The sequence below is a fragment of the Triturus cristatus genome, chromosome 11, assembly GCF_964204655.1.
Source record: "Triturus cristatus chromosome 11, aTriCri1.1, whole genome shotgun sequence".
In the NCBI taxonomy this organism is placed as follows: domain Eukaryota; kingdom Metazoa; phylum Chordata; class Amphibia; order Caudata; family Salamandridae; genus Triturus; species Triturus cristatus.
The window spans coordinates 294,372,214-294,384,779 of record NC_140594.1 but is presented as its reverse complement, the minus strand read 5'-3'; the positions used below and the strand labels follow the sequence as shown (position 1 = coordinate 294,384,779).

Below are 12,566 nucleotides of genomic sequence, written 5' to 3'. Positions count from 1 at the left end.
ATCCTCCATGCCGAAAGGAAAGCATGTTTCAGAGCCGAAATATTTCACTCCTAAAAGCAAGTCCATCCCGGCGTAGACGGCAGTTTTGACACTTTTGCCTCTAATTTGGACATTGTTCATCCCAAACTGGATACCAAACAAAAGATGATATAGATACCGATCTATATCTATCCTGATACAGGACATATCAATCCTAAAGCTCCAGTTAAAAGCAAGTTTCCTTCTGAGGACTCACTATAAGATTCCTTTATAGAAGAAATATGTGGCTACCGGCCCTGTTTACCCTGCTCCACCATCACCTCCATTTCCACCCTCTTCTCTATATTTAGATTCTTTACACATTTCACCTCCAGGGCCTCCAATTTCACAGCCTGAAGAGGGAGATATTGATGAGGAAGATATTCATTTGCCTGTATATCCATAGAAGGATTAAACCATTGACCCTCCATTAGACAATGACCCAGACCTTTACCCTGCTAGGTCTTCCTCACCTGATGATGATGTGGCTTATCAGGATCTCATTGCTAGAGCAGCAGAGTACTATGGATTGGAGTTGCATATAGTCGTTCGAAGAGGACTTTTTATTTGAGATACTTTGGGCCACACACAGGTCAAGTCAAACACTCCCTGTGCTGAAGGGTATGATGAGGCATGCAAATGACATTTTCTAAGACCCAGTGCGAGCATGCATTTTTACTCCTAGAGTCCAATACAAACCTTCGCCATCTGGTCCTACCTTTATTAAAGGTCCCCTTTCTCTTGACACCTCCTTGTAGTATCCAACGCTCGCAAAAGAGCTAATTAAGACTTCTGGTGATGCCCCTCCCCCAGATAAAGATTCTAGGTTCAGGCAAATGTGTAGCCGCTCAAGCTGCTAATCACTGGCACATCGCAAATACACAAGGCCTGCTAGCTAGGTACGACAGAGCAGACTGGAATGAGATGGAGCAACTGCTCCAATAGCTCCCAGAAGGACACAAAAACAAGGCAATAGTTAGTTCAAGAGGGCAAACTTGTTTCTAACTTTTATTAGATGTGCCCTAGATGCTGTTGACACCGCTTTAAACCGTAGGTACAACAATGTATTTTAAACGCCCCTTTTGACAAAACACCCGTTTGATCCTGTAGTCGACCAGTTCCTAAAAGAAAAAAAAAAACTGAAGTGGCAAAGGCTATTGGAGCGCTCCAGTCCCATCAAATGGAGGCTCTTTTCTTCGTTCTATTTATAGAGGGTCCAAAACCACTTCATCAGACCCAAATGCTTCCACTTACAAGAGCAATACCCAATCTTCTCCCCCTAGATGTTTTTTTTATAGAGAAGGGTAGAGGAAATAATTCCAAAGGTAGGGGGTAGAGAGAGGCGCATCACCCCTGCGCCGAACAAACGGTGACTTACCCACACTTCCCCCGATCACTTAACACCTGAAGGGGGAAGGCTTAAACAGTTTCTCCCCATTTGGCATTACATTACAACCAGCAAATGGGTGATCGACATTCTCAGTCAAGGTTATTTCCTTGGGGCTTACCACCAATCCTCCAAACATTCCACCTCGCACTTACAAACTGTCGTCAGACCTCTTAACAGTTTCTCATTCAAGAGGTGCAATCCCTCTTACAGAAAGGAGACCTAGAACAAGTTCCATTACACGAACCAGGTTCAGGTGTTTATTCTCGAATTCCTAATTCCCAAAAAGGATGGTTCCTAAAGACCTATTCTGGATCTGTGTTAAACCAGAACATACAGTCAGAACATTTTCATATATACATCCCCAAGTTCTCCTTCTATGCTTTAAACAATGGGGATATCCGCAAATAGATGAGTTTGCCATAGTAGGCAACTCGCAATGCCCAAACTTCGCCTCCAGGTTCCCACACCATCTCTCCAAAGGCTATGCCCTGTAAATTGGTGAGGGATATTTTCCTAAGCTTTTTCCACCTCCCCACTCCTATTTCTGGTTTGGAAACTCTGGCAAATACACTGTCATGGTATCTCCCACATGGGCCCGGCAACCATGGTACTACACCACTCTGTTAGAATTGTCAGTAGTTCCACATCAGAAGCTGCATCTCGCCTCCAGTCTTCTCACTTAGAACCATGGAGAAATCAAGCATTGAATCTCAAAGAGCTCAACTTCGCGATTTGGCTCCTGAAGTCCTAGTGTTTGGATATTTAAATTTGCCACCAGACTGTATGACTATTCTGAAAGAAGCAAGAAAGCCTACTACTAGAGATTGTTATGCCGCAAAGTGGAAACTATTTGTTGTCTATTGTAACAACAAATGTATTTCTCTAGATGCTTCTGCTCAAAACATTGTTACCTTTTGCACCTACAGCAATCTGGACTAGCTTTCACATCTATTCAATTGCACCTTGCAGAAGTATCTGCCTATTTGCAGAGGAGACGGCATTTATCTGTTAAACGTTCCTGACATTAAAGCATTTATTGAGTGCTTAAAGAGTAATACCACCAAGTCTCCCTCTGGCACCAGTGTGGAATCTTAACGTTGTACTTACAAGACTTATGGGTCCACCCTTTGAGCCATTACACAATTTTCCTTTACAGTTTCTTTTATGGAAGGTTGCCTTCCTCATTGCAATCATTTCATTAAGGTGAGTTATTGAGCTACAGGCATTAACCTTAGACAAACCCTTCTTTCAACTCCATACAGATAGGGTAGTTCTTCGCACCAATAACAGAATCCTCCCATAGTAGTTTCTGCTTTCCATCTTAACCAATCAGTTGAGTTACTGGTGTTCTTTCCTCAACCTGATTCAGTAGCCGAACGAGCGCTTCATACACTTAACCCCTTCAGTGCCCATGACGAGATGGTCTCGTCATGGGCCGCGGTTGCGCTGTGCCCATGACGAGACCATCTCGTCATGAACCCCGCCCGCTAATAGAAAGCCCGGCACAGGGCGGGGCACGCAAGAGGTTAAGGTCAGAAAAGCGTTATTGTATTATATCAAAGACAAAAGATTTTGGTAAAACAAAGTAACTGTATTTTGCATTTGCACCACCTCACAAGGGCAATCCTATCTCTAAATCTGGCATTTCAAGATGGATTGTTAAATGCATTCAAACTTGCTATGCAAAAGCTAAAAACTTTATGCGTCCAGAGCGCATTCCTCTCTCAAAATGGGGGGCCTCTGTGGTTTTTTTTAGCTAACATTCCTATAGCTTTTATCTGTAAGGCAGCAACATGGTCTACACCACACATTTACCAAACACTATTGTGTGGATGTATACGCACGCCAACAAGCCAATGTAGGGCAAGCGGCACTAAATACACTTTTTCAGACAACTGTGACATCTACTGGTTAGCCACCGCTTTGGGAGAATACCGCTATATATTCTATGCAAAGTATGTGCATCTACAGCATACATGCTTCAAACAGATTACTTAACCCAGTAAGCGTCTGTTCTTGGCATGTATAGCTGTAGATTAACATGCGACCTCCCCCGACACTTGTAGTTGTTGCAGTTCTCATTTCCATTATCTATGCATGTACATCTCTTTACTACTCACTTACATAGTTTTCTCACAATAGGGTGAGAATGGAGTATCAATGGAGTCGATGCCCATGCGCACTATCACTGAAAAGAGGAGTCCCCTTATCTCATGACTAGAAAGACTTCTTCGAAGAAAAACAACTTGCAAACATCCAGACCCAACACTAGATGGCAGGAGTATGCAAAGCATGTGAATCTGCAGCTATACATGCCAGCAACAGATGCTTACTGGGTAAGTAACATCCTTTTGCAACATACCAAAATGTAAATGAACTGGACAGGTTTAGCAGGTAGGAAAGCAAAACTGAAGCACGCTTTTAGTTGAAATTCTGAAGTGTGATGGAAACAAATATTTTAATAGGATAACAACACTTAAGTTGGTGTTGCACAAATGAGAAATATTCACTGAAACCAGATTTCCACACAGTCATTTGTGTGCAATAGTTTCAACAGTAAACTATATCCATGTGCACATTTATAGTCCATTTTCAATGGAAAATGTGCCGTCTGTAAATGAGTGTGCTACCACACAATGCTTTAGTTACATTAAAAAATTGCCCGCCTCATGTTCAATAAAGCTAGGTAAGTCACGAAAGTTTGTCGTTATGAGAATAAATTGTCACGGATCTAACAAGTTCGGGAAGCACTGCTATAGGTGTTTCTTGTCTTCTCTTTTGAGGTGCTGAATAGTATAGGCTCAGTCTGACCTGTTTGGATCATTTTCCGGAGTATCAAGAGTGTGAGGATTTAAAGTGAATGTAGAAATAGCCATATTCCAAGGTTATGTTTAAAAATTTCATTTAAATGTTTTTACCAAGGATTACTAAACTGACATGGGAAAATTCAAATTGCACCTGCAATCTTGAAATCCTAGAAAACAAACAGTAAGGAACTTTTTGTAATTAAAACCTGATGTAAAACTAGACCCCTTTTATATGTAGTCAAGGAATACTTTGCTAGGAAGCCAGCTCCCTATTTTAAAATGCAAATTTGAATTAACTTATGAACGCTTTTGATCTTGCAGGATTCAAAATGAATAAGAAAAATGAATGTGTAATCAAAAGCTAACTAGTTACAGTAAAATCTATAGCTATGTGCAGTTTTCTCTTGGACTAACGCAAAATGTATGAATGAATCAGGCTCCTAATGCTATCTTTTTGGGCAGATAAACAAGAGGACCAGCCTGCCCATGGTGAACATATTTATGGACAAAGAGAGCGGCAAACCTAAGGGAGATGCTACTATTTCATTTGAAGATTCGACCACTGCAAAGGCTGCTGTTGAGTGGTATGATGGTGAGTGTTATACCCATTTTATGGTCCGTCCTGCTTGAAAGTGCAGATGTCCCCAGATAATTGTTACTATCACTATGTGGCTCCACCCTCGTGTTGGGTGCCAGGAGTGCTTGTTTTGATTTGACAGAAGTTGTGTGCTTCCACAAAAGTGTTTGCCTATCCCCGCAGCTGGGATCATTTTCTTTTTGTATCCAACTGGCTAGGCTTGAATTTTCAGGGGTGCACACAGGACCTTGTAAGGCTGAAAAAGTGTCTTTAACAACTAGATAATTTATGGTGTTTCTTTCTCTGGCAGCAGCACAGGTGGGAGGAGGGAAGTCATTAATCGACATGGTTATTAAGATTTAGCTCAACAGCGCAACTGTTACCTGACCTTTTAACCTACACCAACATTCATCGAAATTTATTGTTCGAGGCATATGACCTGCAGATTGTACACTTAGCATAGATCGCCATCTGGTGTTGGGCCTGGATGTTTGCAGTTTGTTTTTGTTCTTTGGACAGTCTTTGGAAGTCACGAGTTCGGTGACTCCTCCTTCGGTCCGTACTGCGCATGGGCTTCGGCTCCATCCTCAGATTGTTTTTTTCCGCCATCGGGCTCGGATGTGATACTTCGTGCTCCGGCTTCGAACTTCTACGGTTCCAGCCTCGACGGAAAATCCTCGTTTCTTCGAGTTTCTTCATCCAATCTTCATCTCTCGAAGCGGCACTTTTCTCCATCCCGTACATCGGCACCGGCCTTCGGGCCCTCCTCGACTCCGGTCCCGGCCGATGGAAAGGACTCCGTTCAAAAAGTGCCCAAAATGTGGGTCTAAATTTCCCCACACCGACCTCCATCAGGTGTGTAACCTTTGCCTCTCTCCAGAACACGAGGCTAGAGACTGCCCCGCCTGCAAGTCTTTTTGATCTAAAAAGACCATCCGGGATCGAAGAGCTCGACGCACCATGGCGCACTCATCGACCGCGGCTCCACCGGACATCTTCGGAGACGACGCTGAAGCTTCGGGGCAACTACACACCCAGCAGGTCAGCGCTTCCGAGGTCGACGACTCCGACGTGGTGGACATCACACCTGGTGCCGAAAAACACCATCCGGCACCGAAGAAAGTGATACCCAGCTAGACTCCGAAGCCACCGGTGCCGAAGCCTGGACTCTCGGTGCCGACCAAACACAAACACATCTGTCGGCACCGACGCTCCGGCACCGAAAACTCCTTCGACGCCGAAAAAACCGGAGGCTCCAAAAAAGCAGGGCGCACAGAAACCATCGAAGCCCTCGGCTCCGAAACCATCGGCGCCAGCGGACGATTCGGCGCCACTGGCTCTGTTTACACCAGACCCTTTGCAAAAGACTCTATCTAAAGGTCCAAAGACTGGGCTATTCACTTTAATTATCAAGAAAAGACGCCTTGACACTCCGGCTCCTCCTCCACCACCCAAACGGAAGGACTCTGCTACTTCTCCCCTCAGAGTGCCCTCCCCACTACCTCCTCCTCTGCCTCTTCCACCTCCTCCCCCTCCCAGGTCTCCGCCACCTTTACCTCCTCACTCCCCGACCCCGTCCCCAGATCCGGATGACGGGGATCCGGATTATGACCCGGCGGACGCCCCAATGGACCCCACTCCACCGGGGACCCCAGACCCATGGGAAGACTACCACAACCCTGACATACCTGATATGCCTCAGGACGACCTCTACCCATCCAGGCCGTCTCCTCCAGAGGACTCCTTAGGGTTTCATCACTTAGTGCAGAGAGCAGCACACTACCATGGGGTGGACATGCACAGCGAACCAGTGGAAGACGACTTCCTACTGGACACATTTGACATTCAGGACAAATCCACGTCTATCTTGCCCATGCTTAAAGGTGTCACCAAGCATGCTGCAGAGGTGTTCAGAGACCCTGTCAGGGCCAGGGTACTGAACCCTAGAATAGAAAAAAAGTACAAGGCGGCACCCACAGACCCTGCATACATTAAGGGCCCTGCTCCCTTAGATTCCCTAGTGGTCTCCACAGCTAGAAAGCGGGCTAACTCCCAGTCCTCAGGAGAAGCCCCACCGCCAGACAAGGAATCGAAACTTTTAGACGCGTCTGGCAAACGCACCGCCTCCCAAGCTGCAAACATGTGGCGCATTGCAAATACACAAGCACTACTTGCGCGCTATGACAGAGCACACTACGACAAACTTGAGGCTCTTATGCAGCACCTCCCCGAAAAACACAAGCGCAAGGCTCATGACCTGATACAGGAGGGTAAACTAATTACAAACACCTCCATTAAGTGTGCCCTCGATGCAGCCGACACTGCTTCTAGAGCCATAAATACCAGTGTCCTGCTTCGTCGTCATGCCTGGCTCAGGATCTCCGGGTTCAAGCCTGAAGTCCAGGCATCCATACTAAATCACCCTTTTGACCAACAAACTCTCTTTGGGCCAAAGGTGGACGAAGCGTTGGAAAAGATGAAAAAGGACACAGACACAGCAAAGTCTATGGGGGCACTCCAAACACAGGCCCCTAAACGTTCCTTTCGAAGCTCATCCTTTCGTAGCACAGACAGAGGCTTCTCCACCGATAGCGCCTCTACCTCCTACAAGTCCCCTCCTCAAAATACCTTTTCAAAGGGCAACCAAAGGGGTGGTTACAGAGGCAACAACAATAAGGGCAGGGGCAAAACTAACACCACCCGTTCCGCAACCCCGCCCGCACAATGACTTCCCTTCCCTCCCCCCAGACCATCCCACTCCGGTCGGGGGCAGACTACAACAATTTATCCACGCATGGGAATCCATAACATCGGACAAATGGGTGAACCAAATTATTCGGTCAGGGTACTGTCTCGAGCTAACATCTACCCCACCCAATATCCCACCACGACACCGTCCAATGTCTCAAGAACATTCCACACTGCTCAAACAGGAGGTGCTCTCCCTCCTCCAAAAACACGCTATAGAGCAGGTCCCCGTCAACCAATGAAATCTAGGGGTCTACTCTCTATATTTCCTTATACCAAAGAAAGACGGGACCCTGAGACCCATTCTGGACCTCCGGCCTCTAAATGCGTACATACATTCAGACCATTTCCACATGGTCACCCTACAACAAGTCCTCCCGCTCCTCTGTCAGGGAGACTTTCTCACTACCTTGGATCTGAAAGACGCATACTTTCACATTCCAATACACCCTTCTCACAGGAAGTACCTCAGGTTTGTGGTGGACGGTCAACATTACCAGTTCACAGTTCTCCCCTTCGGGGTCACCACCGCACCACGGGTGTTTACCAAATGCCTAGCGGTAGTAGCAGCACACCTCAGACGTCAACATATTCACGTCTTCCCTTACTTAGACGACTGGCTCATAAAAGCCGCGTCCTACAACCAATGTGTGCAACATACCTACAGCACCATTCAACTGCTCCACCAGCTAGGCTTCACGGTGAACTACCAAAAGTCCCACCTTGTACCATCTCACACAAAGCAATATCTCGGGGCCACTATAGACACCTCCAAAGGTATTGCCTATCCAAACTCAGCCAGGATCGCAAGCATACAAGCCTTGCGCAAAACATTCCTTCCTCAACACTCTCTTCCAGCAAGAGTGTTTATGAAGCTCGTAGGAATGATGGCGTCTTGCATTTTCATAGTGCCCCATGCAAGACTCCACATGCGTCCACTTCAAGAGTGCCTAGCACGACAGTGGAACCAGGCCCAGGGTCAGCTAACGGATCTGGTGTTGGTGGACGGCCGCACCCATCACTCTCTGCAGTGGTGGAACACCACAAACCTTTCCACAGGGCGGCCGTTCCTGGACCCGGTTCCTCAGGTGATTCTAACAGCGGACGCATCGCTCTCCGGCTGGGGAGCGCACCTCCTACACCTCACAATGCAAGGTCTATGGACGCCACAGCAAAAATCGCTCCACATCAACCATCTGGAGCTCTTGGCGATCTTTCTAGCCCTAAAATCTTTCCAAAAACAGATTTCGGGCAAAGCAGTCCTCATTCGCACAGACAACATGACTGCAATGTATTATATCCAAAAACAGGGGGGGACACACTCTCCCCAGCTCTCCCGCTTAGCCCAAAGCATATGGAGATATGCAATTCCCCAAAACATCTTTCTCCTGGCACAGCACGTTCCAGGCGTACAAAACACCATGGCAGATCTGCTCAGCAGACAAACACAACAACTACACGAATGGGAACTGCATCCACAAGTTCTTCACCCATTCTTCCAACAGTGGGGGCATCCTCAGATAGACCTCTTCGCCACCCACGAAAACAAAAAATGCCCAAGCTCCGCCACCAGATACCCACACCCATTGTCCAAGGGCAATGCGATATGGATGAACTGGTCAGGCAGATTTCCATACGCCTTTCCACCTCTCCCACTAATTTCATTAGTGGTAAGGAAGCTACAACAGCACTCCCTCACACTCATTCTAGTAGCTCCGACATGGGCCAGGCAGCCGTGGTACACCACACTATTACAACTATCAGTGGTACCACATCAAAAACTGCACCTGTCCCCATGCCTCCTAACCCAGAACCATGGAGAAATCAGGCACCCGTACCCAGCTCAGCTCAACCTTGCGATCTGGCTCCTGAAATCTTAGAATTTGGATACCTTAACCTTCCCCCTGATTGCATGAACATCATCATGGAAGCCAGACGTCCTACCACTAGAGCATGCTATGCCGCAAAGTGGAAAAGATTTGTAATTTACTGCCGTAACAATACAATCAACCCTTTAGATGCATCCATACAGCACATCATATGAAATCTGCTCCATCTTCACAGGTGTAACCTGGCATATTCATCCATACGCCTACACCTAGCAGCGAACGCTGCTTATCTACAAAACAGACAGCATTTATCACTTTTTAGAGTGCCTGCTATTAAAGCCTTTATGGAAGGCCTTAAACGAGTAATTCCTCCCAGGGCACCACCTTCCCCTGTATGGAATCTAAATGTAGTTCTTACACGGCTAATGGGTCCGCCCTTCGAACCAATGCATAAATGTGAGCTACAGTTTCTCACCTGGAAAACAGCTTTTCTCGTAGCTATCCCTTCCCTTAGAAGGGTTGGTGAAATACAAGCGTTCACTATACAGGAACCCTTCCTACAAATACATCACAGCAATGTCATACTTCGTACAAATCCGAAGTTTCTGCCCAAGGTCATTTCCCCCTTCCATCTCAATCAATCGGTGGAATTACTTGTCTTCTTCTCGCAACCTCAATCTGTTGCAGAAAGGGCTTTACACACACTTGATGTTAAGAGGGCTTTGCTGTACTACATACAAAGAACGCAACCTTTCAGGAAGACTAAACAATTGTTTGTTTCCTTCTCTCCACCACATAAAGGCAACCCCATTGTGAAAAAGTGGCTCTGTATATACTGTTCCCTAATAGGTACAGGGTGTACAGAGTCCCCAGTCCCCCAGAGGCTGATAGAGGTCAAAGTTAGGTATGACCTTACTCTCAAAAGTGGTAGCTTGGTCGAGCAGTAAGGCAGTACCAGAGGACAGTGTAAAGCATTTATTGTACACACTCAGTCAGCAAATGGTCTCACACACTCAATAACTGAACTCTAGGCCAATGATTTATATATATAAAATATATGCTTTTTTATTTTTAGAACCACAAAGGGGATAAAAATATACTTTCTCAGAATGAGAGGTTGAATATAAATACTTTTGTCTTAAGCAATAAATTTGTGTAAACAGTCACAGTTGGTTGCAATAAACAATCCTATTTCCTAAACATCACAATGCATTGAGCTCAATGGTACATTCAGGTTATTTGTAATAAATTACTTTTCAGATTACTTTTGGAATTCCAGGTCTGGCTCCTAGATCCAGCTCTGGGTCAGTATTCAGAATCAAGTGATGAAAGTCGACTTAATAACTGTAGTGATTTTTAAATAATATTTAGCTATTTCAAAAGTTAGCACTTAGAAAATATTTCAAAGAAAACATTCAATGGATCTCTATGGCAAGAAATCCAAATTGCAGATAGAGTACTTTATCGTTACTTTAGTAATCCAGGACTGGGCACCTAGACCCAGGACTGGGGTCCTTATCAAAAACAGGTAAGTAATTTCGTTTGCAGAAATGGTACGATTTTAAAAGAATATTTCAAATTTGCAAAAGTAGACACTTAGAAGAAATTTCACAGAAAAGCAGACAATGGTTTCCTATGGGAGAAAAATGAGTTTCTTTTCACTTTTCAGAGTCGGGGCTGGGCACCAAGATCCAGCACTGGGAGCTCACCTAGGAGCAGGTGAGTAAATTCGTTTTTGTCACTTGGCTGATTTTTGGTGAATTTTTGCAGTTTTGAAAAGTTCACACTTAGAAGATTTTTGAAGAAAAAGCCAGTCAATGTTACCCTATGAGGAAAATGAAGTTAGCGGTTTTAAGGGTAAGTACTCAACTGGCAGAGTTGAAATTCCGGGCATAGACTCAGGGGTCCCCCAGTGTCAGGTAGGTACAGTTGGTTCACCCTCAGCGGTTTCAGGACGGCCGGGTGCAGAGAGAGTTAGGCCCAATGTTATCCTATGAGGGATAGCGGGGCCTTGGTTGGTGGCTGCTGTCGGGCAAGCCACGCGGTTGTGGGAGCTGGGCTCCTGGTCACTTACTCGGGGCAAGTGGGGAAGTAAGTTAGTGTAGAGAGTGCACTGCCAGGGCCACTCGGGCGGCTGGGTGCAGGGTGCTTTTGAGCCGTCTGGCGCTCAATGGAAATCAATGGGAATGTTCCGGTTTGGAAAAAGGCTGCAAGCTCGGGGACGAGGATGCTTCAGATGCCACCACCACTTCGAGAGGTAAGTTGGGTAGTTGTAGGTTAGGTGGGTACCCCGGGATTGGGCACAGGGGGCCGCAGGGCGCCGGGTGCAGGGGTGCCTTTTGACGTCGGGAATCTTACCCTCTTGTTGATCGCGGTTGGGGTGGCACTCTGTTCTGAGGCTGCAGGCTTCTTCCGGGATGTCGAGGGGGGTCCTTGGGTGCCGTACTCTAGGTCACAGTCGCCGTGGGGTCGTCCTCAGGGTCTTTGTCCACTCCGGCACTGGCCAGGCTTGGCTGGTGCAGAGTGTGTTGGGTCCGCGGTCCCGGGCTGCTGCCAGGGGTTAAAAGTAGGTTTCTTGAGTAGAGCCTCTACTCATGGGAGTCCCAGGGAATCAGAGTTCAAAGGTAGCCAGGTCCTCCGGGGTTTTTGAGGTTGCTGGCCACAAGAGATGCCGCGCTGGAGCAGGAGCAGGTTCGAGGGTCGACCGGCCGGTAGGTCTGGGGCCAAAGCAGTTGGTGTCTTCCTCTTTTTAGCAGCTGCAGGGCAGGTCTTTTTTCTTCTTGTAGGTTTCTATCTGGAATCTGCGGAAGGAAGGTTCAGGGGGCCCCTAAATACTAGAGTTCGAGGCATGTGGGCTGCTGAATTCATATCTGTGCATAGATCGCCGCCTAGTGTTGGGTCCGGATGTTTGCACGTTGTTGTCCTGGAAGAGTCTTCGAGGTATCCTGGGATAGGTGACTCCTCCCCTGGACTACAGTGCGCATGGGCATCCTCTCCATCCTCAGATTGTTTTTTTCCTCCATTGGGTTCGGATGTGCTATCTTAACTCAAGTTAGGAAAAACTTTATCGAGGCCAAAAGGCCTTTAGTTCGCGTCGGTACTGTTTTCTCGATCGGTTTCGATACTCCTTTGTTTAACAACTTTCAGCACCGACTTTTCACTTCTTACCTGCCCATCGACGACATCGACGATGGAAT

General features: G+C 46.6%; 1 protein-coding gene across 2 annotated transcripts in view; it reads left to right on the top strand.

The window, feature by feature from the left end:
* Nucleotides 1-12,566, top strand: part of EWSR1 (EWS RNA binding protein 1) — a 510,501-nt gene that overhangs the window by 352,746 nt on the left and 145,189 nt on the right. For both annotated transcript variants that reach the window (XM_085634473.1, XM_085634474.1), the window contains exon 12: nucleotides 4,678-4,807. In XM_085634473.1, the coding sequence (XP_085490599.1) occupies nucleotides 4,678-4,807 (130 nt within the window). The remainder of the gene's footprint in view (nucleotides 1-4,677; nucleotides 4,808-12,566) is intronic.